Source organism: Poecilia mexicana, unplaced genomic scaffold, assembly GCF_051168715.1.
Source record: "Poecilia mexicana isolate PSO_F unplaced genomic scaffold, ASM5116871v1 scaffold_6, whole genome shotgun sequence".
Lineage (NCBI taxonomy): Eukaryota > Metazoa > Chordata > Actinopteri > Cyprinodontiformes > Poeciliidae > Poecilia > Poecilia mexicana.
Window position 1 is genome coordinate 10,022,777 of NW_028263375.1, and position 17,294 is coordinate 10,040,070.

At 38.4% G+C, this 17,294-nt stretch overlaps 3 protein-coding genes across 5 annotated transcripts in view; 2 read left to right on the plus strand and 1 right to left on the minus strand.

Moving 5' to 3' along the window:
• On the plus strand, positions 1 to 13,854 carry ap4e1 (adaptor related protein complex 4 subunit epsilon 1). The gene is made up of 21 exons (XM_015011096.2): positions 1 to 338; positions 1,257 to 1,328; positions 1,424 to 1,547; positions 1,789 to 1,862; positions 2,339 to 2,460; positions 2,532 to 2,691; positions 2,776 to 2,942; positions 3,023 to 3,096; positions 3,179 to 3,301; positions 3,386 to 3,495; positions 3,586 to 3,725; positions 4,738 to 4,850; positions 4,924 to 5,042; positions 5,724 to 6,026; positions 7,233 to 7,344; positions 7,422 to 7,560; positions 8,186 to 8,441; positions 9,293 to 9,814; positions 9,897 to 10,087; positions 11,099 to 11,259; positions 12,452 to 13,854. Exons 1-21 carry the CDS (start codon positions 198 to 200, stop codon positions 12,610 to 12,612), a joined length of 3,384 nt encoding a protein of 1,127 aa, XP_014866582.2. The 5' UTR covers positions 1 to 197; the 3' UTR covers positions 12,613 to 13,854.
• cyp19a1b (cytochrome P450, family 19, subfamily A, polypeptide 1b) overlaps positions 13,854 to 17,294 on the minus strand; it is a 5,277-nt gene continuing 1,836 nt past the window's right edge. Inside the window, exons 5-9 of the mRNA XM_015011110.2 lie at positions 17,108 to 17,222; positions 16,915 to 17,029; positions 16,680 to 16,842; positions 15,339 to 15,580; positions 13,854 to 15,266 (exon numbers count right to left, since the gene is read on the minus strand). Coding sequence (XP_014866596.2) covers positions 15,012 to 15,266; positions 15,339 to 15,580; positions 16,680 to 16,842; positions 16,915 to 17,029; positions 17,108 to 17,222 — 890 coding nt within the window. The 3' untranslated portion in view covers positions 13,854 to 15,011. The remainder of the gene's footprint in view (positions 15,267 to 15,338; positions 15,581 to 16,679; positions 16,843 to 16,914; positions 17,030 to 17,107; positions 17,223 to 17,294) is intronic.
• LOC106932407 (uncharacterized) overlaps positions 16,243 to 17,294 on the plus strand; it is a 19,902-nt gene continuing 18,850 nt past the window's right edge. For all 3 annotated transcript variants that reach the window (XM_088006215.1, XM_088006217.1, XM_088006216.1), the window contains exon 1: positions 16,243 to 16,479. The gene's annotated coding sequence lies outside the window, so the exon portion shown is untranslated. The remainder of the gene's footprint in view (positions 16,480 to 17,294) is intronic.

Here is a 17,294-nt window from a genome sequence, read left to right on the forward strand (position 1 = left end):
GTGACATCACCAATACGCTTTTGTCGGTCTTCCTTAAAAATAATGGAGGATCTGTGATGTTATTTTATCTAAAGTAGCTGTTTTAAATGCCCAACAGGCAATTTATCTATAATGTATTAATATTTATTAACAGGTGATCCAACAGTTGTGTGTTTTAGTACAGACGTCACACGGACAGGGCGCTGTTTGTTGTCAAAATGAGCGATGTTGTGGAGAAAACGCTGACAGCTCTACCAAGCCTGCTCTCTTTAGACTCTCAGCCTGGCTCAGCAAAACTCTCCTCCAACTCTAAACTAGGAAACCTCATCAGAGGAATCACTGAACTAACATCTAAACATGTAAGTCGATCCTATAAAGCTCTCAAAAGTTGCGACCTGATATGCTGCTGTTTACATTAGCTTGCTAAACTGCTATGTTCTTCCATTAAAAATGTGTTTGTCCTCAGTAAATGTGTCGCACATAGTTGATTATAGTGCGACATAAACACACGGTCTGTTGTCGTAGTTTAGTAGTTGTGGAGTGTATTGAGACTTTCGAAAGACTTGTTCTCAATGGTGCGTTCAAGTGCTTGTGTTGGGCTCAGGCTGTTGATATTTGGTGTATCGTTAACAATGCTGACATAAAAATTAAGGTTATTTAGTTTGACTGCAAGAACAAAGAACTTTAACTTAAAAACACCTTTATAACAATGTTATAACAAGGTTATATTACCCAGCCTTGGTAGTACAAGGTTGTATCCCTTTTTTGACTGCATTAAATGGTAGGTAAACAGATGAGTGTCACCATAACACATTTTGCTGGACGATAAATTGTCCCAGAAGTTATTGTGATAAATTATTATATTGTTTTGAAACCACTTTCAATTAATACGATGGTAATGGCATAATAATGCAAGAACAGATAGTCATATATCAGTAAACTTTAAATTGGAAATGGAAGACATTTTAAACATCCAAAATAAATAAACAAAAACAACAAATGAATTACGAAGCCTCTGTAAACAAAATCGTCCTTTAAAGAAAGGAGCTATTTGAGATCAAGGCACCAGATTGAAAACTTTATCATTAAAATTTTGGTAGAAAGAAAGAGCTCGTTTTAATTTCTCATGGATTAATTGATTTATTACTTATTGTGACGGGCTGATATTAGCTGAGATTTACAGAGAAATGTGAGCACTGATATTATTGTAGCAAAAGTTACTGCATATCAAAATTTTCCAAGTTATTATGCATCATTTTCTACATTTCTTTGTGCAGGAGGAGGAGAAACTCATTCAACGAGAGCTCCTGCTGATTAAAGAACAAGTGTCTTCCCCTAACACAACTATGGTATTCTTCTCATTGTTTCCCCATTTCATCTTTTCCACTACAAGATTGTCTTTGTTCATTTGTTTATTTATTATTTCTGTTGTAATCTGATTTAGAGGCAGATGAAGGAGCTCATGGTGAGAGCGATCTACTGTGAGATGCTGGGTTACGGCGTCTCCTTCAGCTATATCCACGCCATTAAACTGGCCCAGCAGGGGAATGTTCTGGAGAAGAGAGTCGGTGTGTTTTTAGGCATAAAATGATACAAAGTTAGAGTAGAAGCACTTATAATTTTATAAGGGAAATATCTCCTGAAGCAGACAGTATTAAAAAAAACACAAAGCATGTTTCAGTAGAGTATTGGGGAATGAATTTATGAATGCATGAAAAGGAGTAAATGCTCAAAATGTTCAGATTTAGATTTTTAAACTTCTAATATTCTAATAATAATAAAACACTAAAGTGTTTGTGATTCTCTCAGGTTACCTTGCTGTGTCGCTGTTTTTGAATGAAGGTCATGAGTTGCTTCTTCTCCTGGTTAACACGGTGCTAAAGGTCAGTCGTTATGGTGTTTTGTAGCTTGACTGTAATGTTTCTTTGGTCACACACTTCTAAAAATTTTAACACTTCATAAAAATAGCAAAAACAAACACCATAAAGTAAATTAAGTTCAAGCAAAGTTTGCACCAATGGATTAGAATTTATCCAATCCATTGGATAAACATTTACAGATTTTCAAAGAAAGCTGTAAATGTGTAAATTATGATAAGAGGTGTTAAGATTGTTTGTGCTAAATTATTAGGCTCTATTTTTAATTATTTTAAATAATCAGGCTGAAATATCAATGTGATGCGGGGAATATTTGAGGTAAACTCTGATCTTAGCTCTGCACCACATCATCATCAAACCTCAATAATTAAAATAAAAGATGTGATGGATGTGAAAATAGTGATACTTTTGCATGAGTTAAATAAAACAGAAAATACTGAGACATTGAAGGGTTCATAATAATATTGCGGATGTGTTTGCAGGATCTTCAGAGTACGAATCTGATTGAAGTGTGCATGGCGCTCACAGTGGTGAGCCAGATGTTCCCCAAAGACATGATCCCCGCCATCCTCCCCCTGGTGGAGGAAAAGCTCAATCACCCAAAGTAAGAAGCACTTCATGCTTTTTTCAGATGACAAATAAACTGAAACGGTGTTTGTTGTTCCAAACCTGCAGAGAAATAATTCGCCGTAAAGCCGTCCTTGCCCTGTATAAATTCTACCTGATAGCGCCGAATCAAGTTCAGCACATTCACAACAAGTTTCGCAAAGCGCTGTGCGACAAAGACCCCGGCGTGATGTCGGCTTCTCTGCACATTTACCTGCAGCTCATTCAGGTAAATAATAATTTAAGCGCTTCATGTTGCATTTTTGATCTCTGTGGCGTAATTTACTGCTATATGGTTTTATGTTTATTTCAGGAGAATCCAGAAGGCTACAAAGATCTCGCGCCGAGTTTTGTCACCATCCTGAAGCAGGTGGTGGGAGGGAAGCTGCCCATGGACTTTAACTATCACAGTGTTCCTGCTCCCTGGCTTCAAATCCACCTCCTCAGAATACTCTCCTTACTGGGGAAAAATGACCAGAGGTGATCATTTTCTCACTTCCTGTTGTGTTTAAATATTTGTCAACCATGAAGTTTTTATAATTTCCTCTCTCTCTGCACAGCACAAGCGAGATCATGTATGAAATCCTTGACGAGTCTTTGCGACGGGCAGAGATGAACCACAACATCACATATGGTGTGTTTGGCCTCGTTAACAAATGTTTTACTCAAAGATACATTTTTATTAGCCACTTACTTGCATCTCTCCTTCTTTACAGCTATTTTGTACGAGTGTGTAAAATGTATTTACACCATTCATCCCAAATCGGACCTTTTAGAGAAAGCTGCAAAGTGCATGGGCAACTTTGTTCTGTCTCCGAAGATTAATCTAAAGTATCTGGGTGAGATGAGAAGGCATGATTCCTCACAGATTATTCCCCCGTAACAAAAAGTGAGAGTTACACTGAGAGCTAACGTTTCTGTAGGTCTGAAGGCTCTCACCTACGTGGTCCAGCAGGACCCAAAGTTAGCCTTGCAGCATCAGATGACCATCATCGAGTGTCTCGACCATCCTGACCTCATCATCAAGCGGGAGGTGAGTCGGATCTGGCTCCAGTCTTTGGTTCTGATGTTAGAGGGTCAAAGGTTTCCATCATCGCTGGGTTTTTAATCTGCTTTCTTTCAGACGCTGGAGTTGCTCTTTAGAATAACTAATGACCAGAATGTCACGGTGATCGTTGAGAAGATGCTGGACTTTCTGCGAATCAGTGAAGATGATCACACAACCATTGACCTGGTGGGGAAGGTGGCAGAACTGGCGGAAAAATATCCTTACAAATGTTACAGTGTTTGTCTCAAATCTGCATCTTTTTACTGTATTTTCATCACTTGGTGCTTATAATTCAGCGCCATACTTGTAGAAATATGGTCATACTGAGATGAAAACAGAAACTGTAATGATAATAGTTAGAAAAATTTATATTCCAGCTAATCTGTTGATTGAATGCACCAGAAGACGTTGAGCAGAGAAACAAACGTAAAAATATTTTACATGGAGCCCAATGGAGGAAGGGCAGACATTCCTGCACTCCAGAAGTGTTTGAAAGAAAACTGTAAGACCTACAGCAATGGCGCTTATGTTTCCGTAAAGTAGACGCCTGTAGCTATGTTTTGATGCTTAAATTGTTTCTCTGGAGTGAAATATGTACAAACAGCAGCATTTTGTTTGTGAAAAAGTAGTCAAACTTGAAAAAGCGTCGGTTACTCTGGCAGTTGAAGAATTCCGTCATCATTATAGAAATGATAAAAATCTGCATAAAACCTCAATTGTGATTTTAGAAAAACCGTAAGGGATATCAGAATACTGACTCATGTGAAGACAGCTTAAAATCTTGTGATTTATTTAGAAGTTGAAAGGAGTTTCTAAGTTGAAGTATGCAGATTTAGTAAGATGTCAAAGAGCACAAAGTTCTTGCTGAATTTTGGTGATTTTCAATGCATTTCATTGCAGTTGCATAAAAGTTAAAATATCTAAAAAAAAAAAATCTACAAGTTGTTCACATTTTTTGGGCCTTTATATGTTTTTTTTTGCCCAACTTTAAGTGTGTCTAGCTTTCTTAGTTGTTTTGTGATTCCATTTTTTTTGTCTGGTAATTACAGTACTCTAAACAATTACTTTAGGTAGGCAAATGTGAAAAATACATTTTAAATCTTTGAGAATGAAAATGATCATCTTTGAGAAACAGCAAAAACACTTTTCAAGAGCTTTATGCTGAACTTTCAATTTGTTTGCTTTGATTTGTCTTGTTTGTACATATTTTCCTATATACTTTCGCACATATGCACCAGATAATGAATGGTTTATCGATACCATGAACACAGTGTTTTCACTCGGTGGAGACTTGTTACAACCGGATATCCCAAACAGTTTTCTTAAACTTCTCTCTGAGGGTGAGTTAACCACACATCCCACTCGTTCTGCTGGTAAACTTATTCGATTCGGATTTTTTCCCAATGTTTCCAGGATTTGACAGCGTGGAGGAGGACAAGAAGTTGAGGCTGTTTGCTGTGAATTCATACATTTCTTTGCTACAAGGAGACTCCAGCAAACTGCCGCAGCGTTTTCTTCAAGTCATCTGCTGGGTGAGAGTTGCTCATTACTTTACCTCAAGGTTTGCGTGTTTAGTCCATTTTAGTCGAGCTCTAGTACGTTTGTCTACAAAGTCCGGTTCGTTTGGGGAAGTGTGAATGCGTAATAGAAATCTGATGTGAACCAAAAAAAGTGAACTCTCGTCCGCCTAAAAACCTGAGTTTCGGTTCTGTTGAAGTGAAATCTCATTCGGTTCGAATGTAGATGTGGAAACTGCTTGAAAAGTAGGAAGTGAACCATAGCGAAGTAAATGAACCTGGTCTTTTACCAACAAGGTAAGAGAAATCCTACAGCCGCTAAAATCTGACTCTACTCCATTTTTGTTAATATTTTGTGAAGAAGGACATTGCGCTCATGTCTTCTGCGCTCTTTGTGTCGTTTCCTGGAAGGGTTGGTGGTGCAGCGCCACCACAGGTGAGAAGGTGAACAGGTTTTTCAATTAGTTTGGATTGTTTAAAATGATAGAGTTCCTTTAAATCTGGACTAAAAACCCTCCTGTTTAGAGTTGCTCTTGAAACATTATAAATGAAACATTAGTCAACATTGTAAAGTGAGATACAGGTCTAAGAAGTCTAGAAAAGTGTCAAAATTTAAAATGTTGACATTAAAAATGTGCAGGAACCCTGGCTCCTCTCCTACAGTTTTTTTTTTTTTTTTGTCGTTGCTGTGTTTAGGTTCTCGGCGAATACTCTCACTTGAGGGAGGATCTTGAACCAGGCGTCGTTGTGAGGCTGCTGGCCAAACTGTTGGACATGAAGAGCAGCAGCAGTGAAACAAAGTGCTGGGTCCTCATGGCCATGACCAAGCTCTGCCCCGGCGGAGCGGCTCTGGCGTTGGTTCACGATATCTCGGAAACCTACAGCAGCTCCCTGGACACTATGCTGAGACAAAGAGCTCAGGAGCTGCAGATCCTCAGCCAAGACTCTGAACTGCAAGCCAAGGTGTTGCCACGAAGTGCCAGCATGGAGCCTGTGGAGGTAATACACAAGCATGGCAGCAGATGAGTTGAGTTATGTCTTAAACATCATTAACTCTTTATTTTCAAGAAGCAAGCGTAGAAAAAAAGGAGAATAAATGCTGATTTAAAGCCTCATGCTGTTTGACAGGCTTACGGTTTGTTGACCTGCATGCACATGTCCTCCATGGCACAGAGTTTATTACAGTATTAAGAATAGTTACCAAACCAACAAGAAGTGCTGTCAGCAATGATCTGAGCAGCTGTTGCAGCATGTCTACAGTCTAGAGAAGTGAGAAAGTTGAGGTTTACAGCAGGACTGTACTGGAATGTTAATGCAGTTTTGTTTTTTTTCATCAGCAACATAATATAAATGATGTTTTAAATTTAGAATCAGGTCATCTTGTTGTTTTAAACCTTATTTGCTTATATAAACAAATATGTAAATGCTAAAATGTGAAATATGAATCTGAATAGAACAGGATAGAAGACGTTTTTATTGTCTCGCAAATGGTATAAAGGATCACAATAATTACAACAATAAAAGTAGTAATAGTGACAATAATATACTGTATAAAACTAACAAAATAGGAAATACTGTACAGTTATTAGAAATAAAAATACTCTAATTGCAATCCAAGGGATGTGCAACTTTTCAAAAAGTGTACATAATGTGCATTGAACATTGAAAAAGACGGACTATTTACTAAAATAACTCAAAATCTAGTAAATTTTTTCTAGATATAAGAGATTGTTTTAAGTCAGTAATTCCTTAATATCGATAAAAAAGTTCTAGTTTCACTGGCAGATTATTTCACTTACAACAGTAGAAAAATACCAATTGCACTGGTACTTTTTCATCAATATTAAGGAATTATTTACTTAAAACAATTTCCTACTTATTCCTGAAAAGCTACTTGTAAATTAGTCTTGTTCAAGTGTACTGAAGTATTTGTACGAGAAACTAGACAAGCATACTTGGTTAGATTTTGTGTTTTTTTCAGTGCAGAAAAACAGATGTGCAATAACAGCGGAAATGCCGGGGGTCTAAGTAATTCAAGGTTTAACTGTTACTTTTATGAAGATTTTTTTAAGAGTTTTACTCATCTCTATCAGGTAAAATGAAGCCATAATTTCAGGCATGACATTGGCAGCTACCCAGTTTTTTTTTAATTATTTTCAATGGGCTTGTTTGCAGCTTTAATTGCGCTGTTTTCCTGTTTTCCAGGTGGATTCCTCGCTTTCATTTCTGGATGGATTTGTGTCGGAGGCGTTGGCTGCAGGCGCGGCTCCTTACAAGCCTCCTCATCAAAGGCAGGAAGAACTGTCTCGCTCAAAAGGTGAAACTCATGCAAATGGTTTGGCAGAGTTTCCACTGCTTTGTTTGGGCTTGTCCTAATGCTACTCTTTGTCTCAGCGCTGAACCTGGAGCCCTACGGCCTGTCGCTGCCAATCAGCATATCCTCATGCAGCATCACCGACAGACAGTCTCCCACCCTGTTGTCCATCAGCTCTGGCCTCTCTGGGGACAGCACTGATTTCTCACACAAGGGCAGGTACTCAGACACGCAGCCACAGGCAGAATTACCGTATTTTCCGGACTGTAGAGCGCACCTTACTCTAAGCCGCAGCTACAAATTAAAAAGAAAAAAAAAACAACTGGAAACTTACATAAATAAGCCGTACCGGCTATAAGCCGCTGGTATCTCCGCCGCTCTCGGTTTTCCATGAGGACCCAGCAGAGGGCAGTGTCCTAATAAATGTGCTGGATTTATTAGGATGCAGCCCTCTGTCTCCAAAGCCGAACCATGGTTTCGTTCACGCCGAGTTTATGTGCAGCAGCTCTATTTCCCTCCTGTACTGCAGATCGACAGCCCTCACCTTAGAAGCTGCATCATATGAGTTTGAAGAAATTTCTCCATCGTGCCTGCTGCTAGCATGTGCTTGTTCTAAATGAAAATTGGCATTTTCTTCTTTGATTTCCAATTTTGACTTCCAACAATTCACTTCCTGCTAAAGAGCCCCCTGGTGGTTGAAGAAAAATCCACAGAGAAGCCGCACCTGACTACAATCCGCATGGTTCAAAGTGTAGGAAAAAAAGTAGCGGCTTGTAGTCCAAAAAATACATTAAGTGTTTTATCTCTCGGTAGTTTGAATCCTGAGTCTGATTTGTTGTTTCAGCTCTACGGCTTTGAAGTTGGATGGCGTCAAGAGGCTGTGGGGCAGAGACGGCTATCTGGCTCAGAAAGAGCAGACAGAAGAAGCTCCTCGGATCGAGGCCGCCAGCCCGGTCCGGTCCGCCGACCAACTGGGCGACAACAACGCCTCAAACAGTCAAACACCGAATCCGACACCAAGCCCTGAGTGTGACCAGGAAAAGCAGCAGCTGGCGTCCTCGCTGTTTGTCGGTCTGGCCTCCCAGAGCTCCGTGTGTCTGGTGAGCTGATGAACACACACACACACACACACACACACACACACACACACACACACACACACACACACACACACACACACACACACACACACACACAGACACACACACATATATGTAAATAGATTCAGAAGACAGGACAGCTTTCTTTGTGTTTATTCTTTTGATGGTTGCCTCATGCTCAGAGTTTCAAAACCTGCAATAAAACGTGTTGCTTTCTTTGGTCAAATTTATTGAGGTTTTCTTTTATAAAGTATAAATCAACACTCATATGACTGAAACGACTAATAGGATTAGACCCATTAATCATGACTAATCGGTCATTAAAGGAATTGTCAACTAATTTAGTTATTGATTAATCGCTATGAGGAGTGTACAGACTCAAAAAAGGTAATTTTGCTGAAAGAAGAATATATTCAGAGCAGTAATTAAGTCAAGATTATACAAAAATATATATTTTAAGATAATAAAAACACTTTGTCTGCAAATTAAGTGGCTTAGATTTAGCTTCACCCGATTCAAATTTGGTAAGAAAAAAAAAAATCTCTTATTAAGCAACTTTTGCTATCCAATTATTAATCGGTTAATCAAAAAAACAAAAACAAATTAGCTGCACATTGTATTAATGTTAAATTGAGCAGAAAAGGCTCAAATATATTCTAATGTTGCATAAAAAAGTTTAAGTTGTTAAATAAAATATCTGCAGAATGTGCCAATTTTTTAAATCAGATTAATCAATTAATCATCAGAATAATCTATATCTATTCAATTCCATAAAATAATCGCTGCATGCAGCCCTAATGTAGTGCATTAATACAACGTGTGATGGAAATTATTTGTTGTTTCTCCACCAGATGGGAAAGTCTGACCCAACATCCCAGCGTTTCAGAAGAAAAACCAAAGCTTCAGGGAGTGCTGAGCAAATAACCGACCCGCTTGTCTCGCCCTCTGACGGTTCTGATAACTTGCTGTATAAAAGTCTGCTGGACTCACCAGACCTGGACGTCTCGCCGCCTGAACAGACAGCCGGCCTCGTTGCTCCGAACGGCTCCTGTGATGCAGAAGAAGAGCCGGCCGACGCAGACGTGAAGGAAATCGAAACTCCTCCCGTCAGAGATGAACGTGTGACAGCTGAAGCTTCTCCGCACGACGACCCAGATGGATCCAAAGACCCGAGTCTCGCCTCACATCTTCCAGCTGAGCTTTCTGCTCTTTCTCACTCTAAAGTCACTCTTCTGTTCTCCAAACAAAACCTGGATGTCTCCGCCTGCCACGTCCAGAAAGAAGACTCCGTCGTTCTTGTTGTCTTTATTTCCAACTGCTCAGACTCTTTCCTTCACCAGATACGACTTCAGGTCGACTCTGAGGAACTAGAGGTGCGTCATGCAACAGAAAACCTTAAAATATCTTCTTTCTCTGCATCTTTTTAAAATATAATCTCACATTCTTGTTTTGAAGGTATCCTGTGTGTCTGACTGTCCATCAGAGGAGTTAAAAAGCCACAGTGTAGCAGTTTGTCAGTATTTCCTAACTGTAAAGAGACCCTCTGTCCACTTTGATCTGTCTGCGACAGTGTCATGGCAACCGCCTGCTGGGTTGCCCCTGACGACACAGTTCTCCTACAGACTTCCTCTAGCAACCTTCGTCAGGTGAGATAGTTTTGGGATTTTCTTGCGTCCTTCAGGAGGGTGTTTGAATTAATCAGGGCTGAAACGATTAATCTGATTAATCATGACGAATCGATTATTGAAATAATCGTCAAATAATTTGGTAATCGATTGATCATTAACTGGAGTATACAGATTCAAAAACCTCCATTTGCTGAAAGAGCAGCACAGTCAGAGCAGCAATTAAACCAAAACTTAATTGTCTCAATTACTGCTCTGACGGTAGTAAGTTTTTTAAAAATTAATATTTAAAAAAAATTATTTTCTCAGTAAACATGTTCTATCCAGAACTCATCTAGTGACAGTTTTAGCTTTAACTGGTTCAAATTTTGTAAATAAAGATGTCTTTCTAAGAGCCTTTTGCTATCCAGTTATTAATTGGTTAATGCAAATAGTCAACAGCTTTTCACATGTTGATGGTAAAACTATATTTTTAGCTGAAGATGCATCCTTCGCTAAAAGAATTACATGTCATTGAATTTTAGTTAATAAATAATTTTTCTTATTATTTAAAAAATGAACTGAATTATCTGTTTGCATTTTTGATGTATTTCTAATAGAGATGCCTGTTATATTGGCAACAACATTGGAATCGGCCGGTATTTTTTTTAACATGTCGGTATCGGTCCATTGAATAAAACTGAGCTGACATTTATTTTTTATCTGTTTCTGGTTGGGTCTTTTCCAAAGCTGTCAAAAATGTAGTGACAGCTTTGACAGCTGATAGCCAATAATATTGGCTGACAGCCAATATTAGTAAATATTGGCTGTCAGCCATAACTGCAATATTAATATCAGATATCGATATCAGGCCAAATTTTTGTATTAGTTCATCCCTAATTACTAATATGGTATAAAGTCAACTTAAAACAGAAAAATCTGCAGAGTGTGCCAATTTATTTATTTATTTTTAATCTGAACAATCAATTGATTAATCAATGACTTAAACAATTGTTAGCTGCAGCCTTAAAATGAGTCGATTGTTTCCTGCAGAGCGTTGAGGCTTTCCACAGAGGAGTACGGAGCCATGTGGCTGGCCTTCTCTCATGACACCAAGCAGAACCTGACGCTGATCCACGACGGCCGGGATCCCCTCGCCGCCACTCTGGATGTACTGAAGAGGAAACTTCAGCTTCATGTGGTGGAAATTATTGGTAAGCTCAGAAAAAAGGCATCCCACACAAGTAATGAGCAGCTTCTTCCACTTGTTTAAGCAAAACATGTTCATTTAAAAGCTATTTCCAGGCTGCAGTAGGCAGAGTATTTTAAAAAGATTGTTTTTTGTCTTTATTTAGTTTTTTGTCTTTATTTAACCAGGTATATTTCATTAATATTAAAAATCTTCTTTTCAAGAAACAATTACAAATCATAAAACTTACAGATATTAAAATCCGATTAATATGGATAATAGAGAATAATCACAAAGCCCAAATGCATCCATAAAAGTAAAAATAATACAACTTGCTTTAGTCAATGCATTTAGAAAGAAATAACTGATTTAGAGTGGCTTTAAATGCATTAAAAAAGTCTATGTAAATTATGTAAGTTTTCTATTTGGAAACATATTATTTTATAAATATCATATTTTTAACACATTTTATATCATAATAATATATTTATGATTGCTAGGTATTTTTTCAGGTTCGCTGTGATCAGATTATGTCTGATTCTGTAAAATATTTGGTAAATTTTACTATTTTTGACTCTTAAAGTAATTAACCCTTTCATGCATGAATTATGATCCTTTATATTTTTTTCCCAAAGTGTTTTTGATTTTCTTAAGGCATAAAGAAAAAGTGGGGGAAAAAATGTAGCTGTAATTTTCTCCAAATACAAAGTTGTTATTTGGAAAATACATCAGTAGGATTAGTCTTTAGGGGTTACTTGATGTCAGAATATTTTCTTTTTTTTTTTTTTTTTTACCCGAGTTGCTTTTTCGTCTGTCTGCCATATTGGATTTAACGAAAATCTTCTTGCACTTGCAGTGGATGACCAGTAGTTGGCAGTGTATTGTATGATGTCGACTTTAGTGGTCTGTGTGGATTTATAGCATAAAAATCCACAAAAAACACAAGAAAAAGGCTTTTAGGCAGCTGCCGACTGCAGTCACCACTATGCATGAAAGTAATTAACGTGTTTGCTTCAGATGTTTAACCTCATTATTGTTCCTTTTCTAGCAGACAAACTGCTTCCTTTTATAAGTGTCAGTCATTTAAACAACTGAACAGTGTAAAATATGCTTTGATGAAAAATAATTGCTAGCATATATCACACAGAATGAAGCAAATGCTTTACTCAGAGTTCTTACTGGCACCTGATGAGCGACTTTTCTGTTTGCTCCCTCAGGCGTGGAAGCGATCGTGGCTTGCTGCCTGCAGCAGGATCAGCCGTGTCTCATGCACTGTCGCATGCATGCCGGCATGCTGGCGGTGTGGCTGCGCTCTCCAGTCCCCGACCTGCCGGACTGCCTCCTCTACTGCTGTCAGAGAGCTCTGCAGGAGCTCTGAGGGCCTCGGCTGGCAGCACCGGAACCACTCAGAACCCCCAAGCACTGAACAAGGAGATCCACAGATCTGCAGGACACTCCGGCACCAGCTGCTGCTTTGATTTCATGTATTTACTGACCGTTGCTGTTTTAATTTGTTCACAAGTGATTTAAAATTATGGGAAGTCATGGCAGGTAATAAGCTCAGGGCCTCAGGGTGTTTTAAATGACACTATTGTCATAAAACTATTGTAGTATTGTGATAACTGTTTCAGTAAATCTGCAAAATTATTAACTAAATGTATTAGTAATAAGGAAAAAAGAAAAAAGAAAACCCAAGCTTTTAAAATTGGCTTCATTTTCGTGTCTAAAATAGTCCTGACAGTAAAAAACTCCATAAAGGCTGAGCAATAAGTGTAGTTTATTTTTTTAGATAAACTACAGAGAAGCATGAAGATTTTTGAAAAAACTCACATTATAATGCACATAAGTTGGAGTGTTTAGAGCTTCATTTCATCTTATTTGGTAATTTTGTGAGACTTCATTAATGTTTGACCCATAACTGCTCCAGTTTTGTCTTCTAAATCTATATCATTAGAGCATTCACATATGCTGCAACCCTAGCTTTACGTTTTTCAGGATTATGTAAAAGGGAAAAAAATAACCCAGGAAAGCAGAAATCTAAAGGGATTTTTGAAATTATGTCTAAAAACAAATTTTAAACTCCCGTCATGAAAATAAAGTTATTTTCTCATCAAGTCAATCTGAGATTGATCAAAGTGAAAACCAGGGTTTTATTTATGTAAGTTAAAGTTTACATTAGTGTCAGTCATTTCTTTTGGAAAACAGCAGAGCTCTCACTCCCATGTCACATTTCTGTCTCTATAAAATTATCATTGCCTTCCATGTAAGATTATCATCTATGCACTCATTGACTTCTGTTAACTTAAGTCTTTCACTACCATATTTTCAGTATTAAAAACATATTTATTTGATTTGTTTGCTTGATACTAACTTCACAGGAGCTCTGTGCTGTTGGACCGCTCTGTGAGGGTTTGCTGGTGGAGTTTGATCTATTTTTCATGTCTTATGCTGATTTAAAAGGTTTGGACAATGTTTGTACATCCACAACCTTACGCCTTATGTTCAAATGCCAAGATGGCATGTTTAATTTGTGCCTGTGGTACAGAGAAGAGTCCTCGTTCCTCAGAGTGCCTGTCACTACATTCTGGGACTACATGAATAAATGCAACACTTGTAAACAGGTTGGATTTTGTTGGTTTTATTTAAGGGACACTATATGCAAAGTAAATACAAATGGTTCCTCATGCAATGCTTTCCAAAACGATTGATAGTTTAACTTTTACAAGCACAAATTCTGTCATTTATTAACACTGTATATGGGACAGAGCAACACATTGCAGTGTGGGGTCAAAAATAGTTTTTATTTATTCTGAAGTTTTGAGAGGAAAACATAAAGCAACAACTCCAGTCTCTAGCTGTGCGAAGCTGCAAAAATGATCTAGAGCTGTAATTTAACCTGTATTTTCTGGTTAAATCATATTTTTATTTGCAAAACTTTTGAAAACCATTTTTCAAAATCTAAGTGTAACTAAAAATCCTCTGATTTCACATGTTTATCCTCTTTTCTGAAAGTTTAAAATATTTTTTAATGTGAGTTAGTACTAACTCACAGGAGTGAAGTTAGTGAAGTTAGTACTAAACTTCACAAATTTGGATGAGGTTCATCCAAATTCACCTTAAAATCATGATTTAAAACACACTATTTATTATTAACCTCCAAGTTAACTAAAGATAAAAGTACATCACAACATAAAACATAAATTTACATCTAATGAAACATTGCTTTTCAGGTTGAGAACTTTCTGAAACATGGTGGGGAAAAAACCTTTACGACTTGCTGAACCATGATTTCTAATATCTACTAAACAAAATCATACGTAGAATATCCAGTCATCAGCTTGTGAACTTGCATATCGCATTCATACCTCTTAATTGGACAAGCAGATTTTTGAAAGTTTGTTGAGTGGACTAGTCATTCTTTTTAACCTTCAACATCCTGTTATTGCTAAAAAAACAAAAAAAAGTCTTAACTTGGCTCGGATAAGAGTTCTGCAATGAAACTTGTCCACTTGGACTCGCGATTCTTTTCTGGTTTTATCTAAACTTGGATATTACTTTTTCACAAGTGGATCTCTTCATAAAATCAGTATTAAAAATTTATTTTGGATTTACTCAGGTTGTCTTTGTTTGATAATACCTTTTGTTAGTTGGATGATGTGACAAAAGGCAAAAAGAGAAGACATCTGTAAGGGGGTAAATGTATCTTCTACCTTCTTTGAACTTGGTGCACTAATACATTAGTCGTGTATTGTTATCTGAAAGGGGAGAACCTCCTCATTATTCAGAGCTGGTGGTGCTTTGGTTCTGACTGCGGGGGATGAAGCGCATGCTCAGACTGTGCTCGTCCTCCACGGGCTGCTGTGACAGGTTGTTGGTCTGTCTGATGCTGCTCACAGTGCAGCCTTTGCGTGGACACACTGTGTAACGGGAGAGGAGGGTGACCAAGATGGCCTTCATCATCACCATGGCGATGTGTTTGCCGACACAGGAGCGAGGCCCGCAGCCAAAGGGCTGGAAGAAGCGGCTGGGCACCTGCCAGGCGGAGGAAGTAAAGGATCAACTGGTGTTTGTTTCACTCTGCAGTCACATATGGTTTACACTCACCGGGTTGTCAAAGTTGGTCAGGCTGAACTCTCTGGGTTTGGGGAAGAACTCAGTCTTGTGCATGAGTCCGATGTTCAGGATGATGTTGGTTCCTTTCCTGATCTTGGTACCTTCGATGTCATCGTCCTCCAGAGCTTTCCGCATAGTGAAGTCGACCACAGGATGAAACCTCATGGATTCATTAATAAACTTCTCCATCACTTTCAGTCTTTCATAATCGACGTTTTCCGTAGCCGTTTCAACTGTAAATGAAAGACCACCTTTTCACATTTCCAAAGCTATACATTTCAATGCTGGGACTTGATGTGACAGACCAACATAAAGCAATGCATAATTAAGGACTGGATATGTGCATGGTTTTATTTATTTATTAATTTCTAGATTTATTTTTTAAACTGTAGTGTATATTTGCATGAAACAGACCTTTTATATTTCTTCATCTACATTTCATTGCAGTTCTGGTTGCATGTTTACAGTTAGTCTTACTGTAACCCAACTCTACTTTATACTCCTCTAAATATTTATTATTGACATGCCAGTTTTATTCATTGTTCTTCGTGAGGTTGTTTGTTCACAGATAGTCTCTAACAAATCTTCAAGGCCTTCTCTGAACAGCCGGATTAAATCAAATTTACTCAGACAGAGGCGTCACTATTTTTAATCAGGCGACCTGTGAGGGCACATGGTAGTACTGGAGGAATAATGCTGCGTTCCAGTTGTACTCAGTTATGGGAAATTCCAACTTCATAGTCAGAAAATTCAACTGGAAAAACCCCCGAAGACGGATTTCCCACTGGGAAACTGGGAGCAACACCGACTACCCCTATTTACTTATGTTATTAAGGCGGGCTTTGCGTTTCAATATGGCCGCCCCTCGCTTTAACACTAGTAAGATATGATGGAAACATGTTTATTTTACAGGATGATACAGATGTGAAAGTGCGTCTAAAATCAATGTAACGCCTCCTACTGTAAACTAAAAAAAATTACAAGTAGTGTTTGCTTATGGAAAGTAAAGCTTAAAATTATGTTTATAAGAGCTAATGCAAACGACGTTTATGGGCGTCGCCATTTTGAAATTCCGACTGCGCCATTACCTCGGGTCTGACTTGAAACTGTGCTCCGAATTCCCACTTCCCAGGTAACTTATATAATAAATATTAAACAAAGCATACATACAGATTTAAAGCTGACTTTTATTTCTCATTTTGCAGTTATGGACTATTTTGTGTCTAAAACTCAGTGAAATACTGAGGTTTGTTGTTGTAATGCGACAATGCTAACTGCTTGTGTAGCAGTTAGCATTGCATTAAATGTGACTCAGAGAGGATTTTCTCTCACCCAAAACGGTGCTCATCTCCTCCACAAGCTGCAGCTCCACCGTCGGGTTTTGTTTCAGCAGCATCAGCATGAAGAAGAGGCTGATGGAGAGTGTGTCAGGAGCTGCGATCACCATCTCCAACACACACTGCCTGACGTTATCAGCAGAGAGCTCCCCGTGGTTCTGCTGGGACAGACAGTAATCTAACTACAGTTCAGAGTTACCTCCATCATGTGGACAGCAGGGGAAACCGACCTGTGCAAAGATGAGCTGTGTAGCAAAGTCAAGGTCGTCATCCAGCTTCTCCGCTTCATGAATGTTTTGTCTTTTGATTTCGAGCAGACGCTCCATCGCATCCTGCAACTCTTGGCTGTTAGTGGTGCAAAATGGAAAGTTGATGAAATCTTAAATGAAATGTGACATTAGAGTCATGATTTAAGGCTCTTACGCTGCTTTTTTATGCTTGTCGTAAAGCCATCCGATCTTGAAAAAGATGTCAGGCTGGATTAGAACCGTTTGCCAGGTTTCAAAGTAGTTATGGATTTTCATAAGCAGCTCCTTCTCTAAGACAAAAAAAGAATTGCACGTTTTCAGCCAAGACGTTTGGAAGATGCAAAGTTTGGATACAGCAACTG

Excerpts from the sequence above, each read along its gene's own strand:
- ap4e1 (XM_015011096.2), top strand. The coding sequence starts at position 198 with ATGAGCGATGTTGTGGAGAAAACGCTGACAGCTCTACCAAGCCTGCTC. Across the intron at positions 1,548-1,788 it reads TGTTCTGGAGAAGAGAGTCG|GTTACCTTGCTGTGTCGCTG; the intron begins GTGTGTTTTTAG and ends TGATTCTCTCAG. Across the intron at positions 10,088-11,098 it reads CCTCTAGCAACCTTCGTCAG|AGCGTTGAGGCTTTCCACAG; the intron begins GTGAGATAGTTT and ends TGTTTCCTGCAG.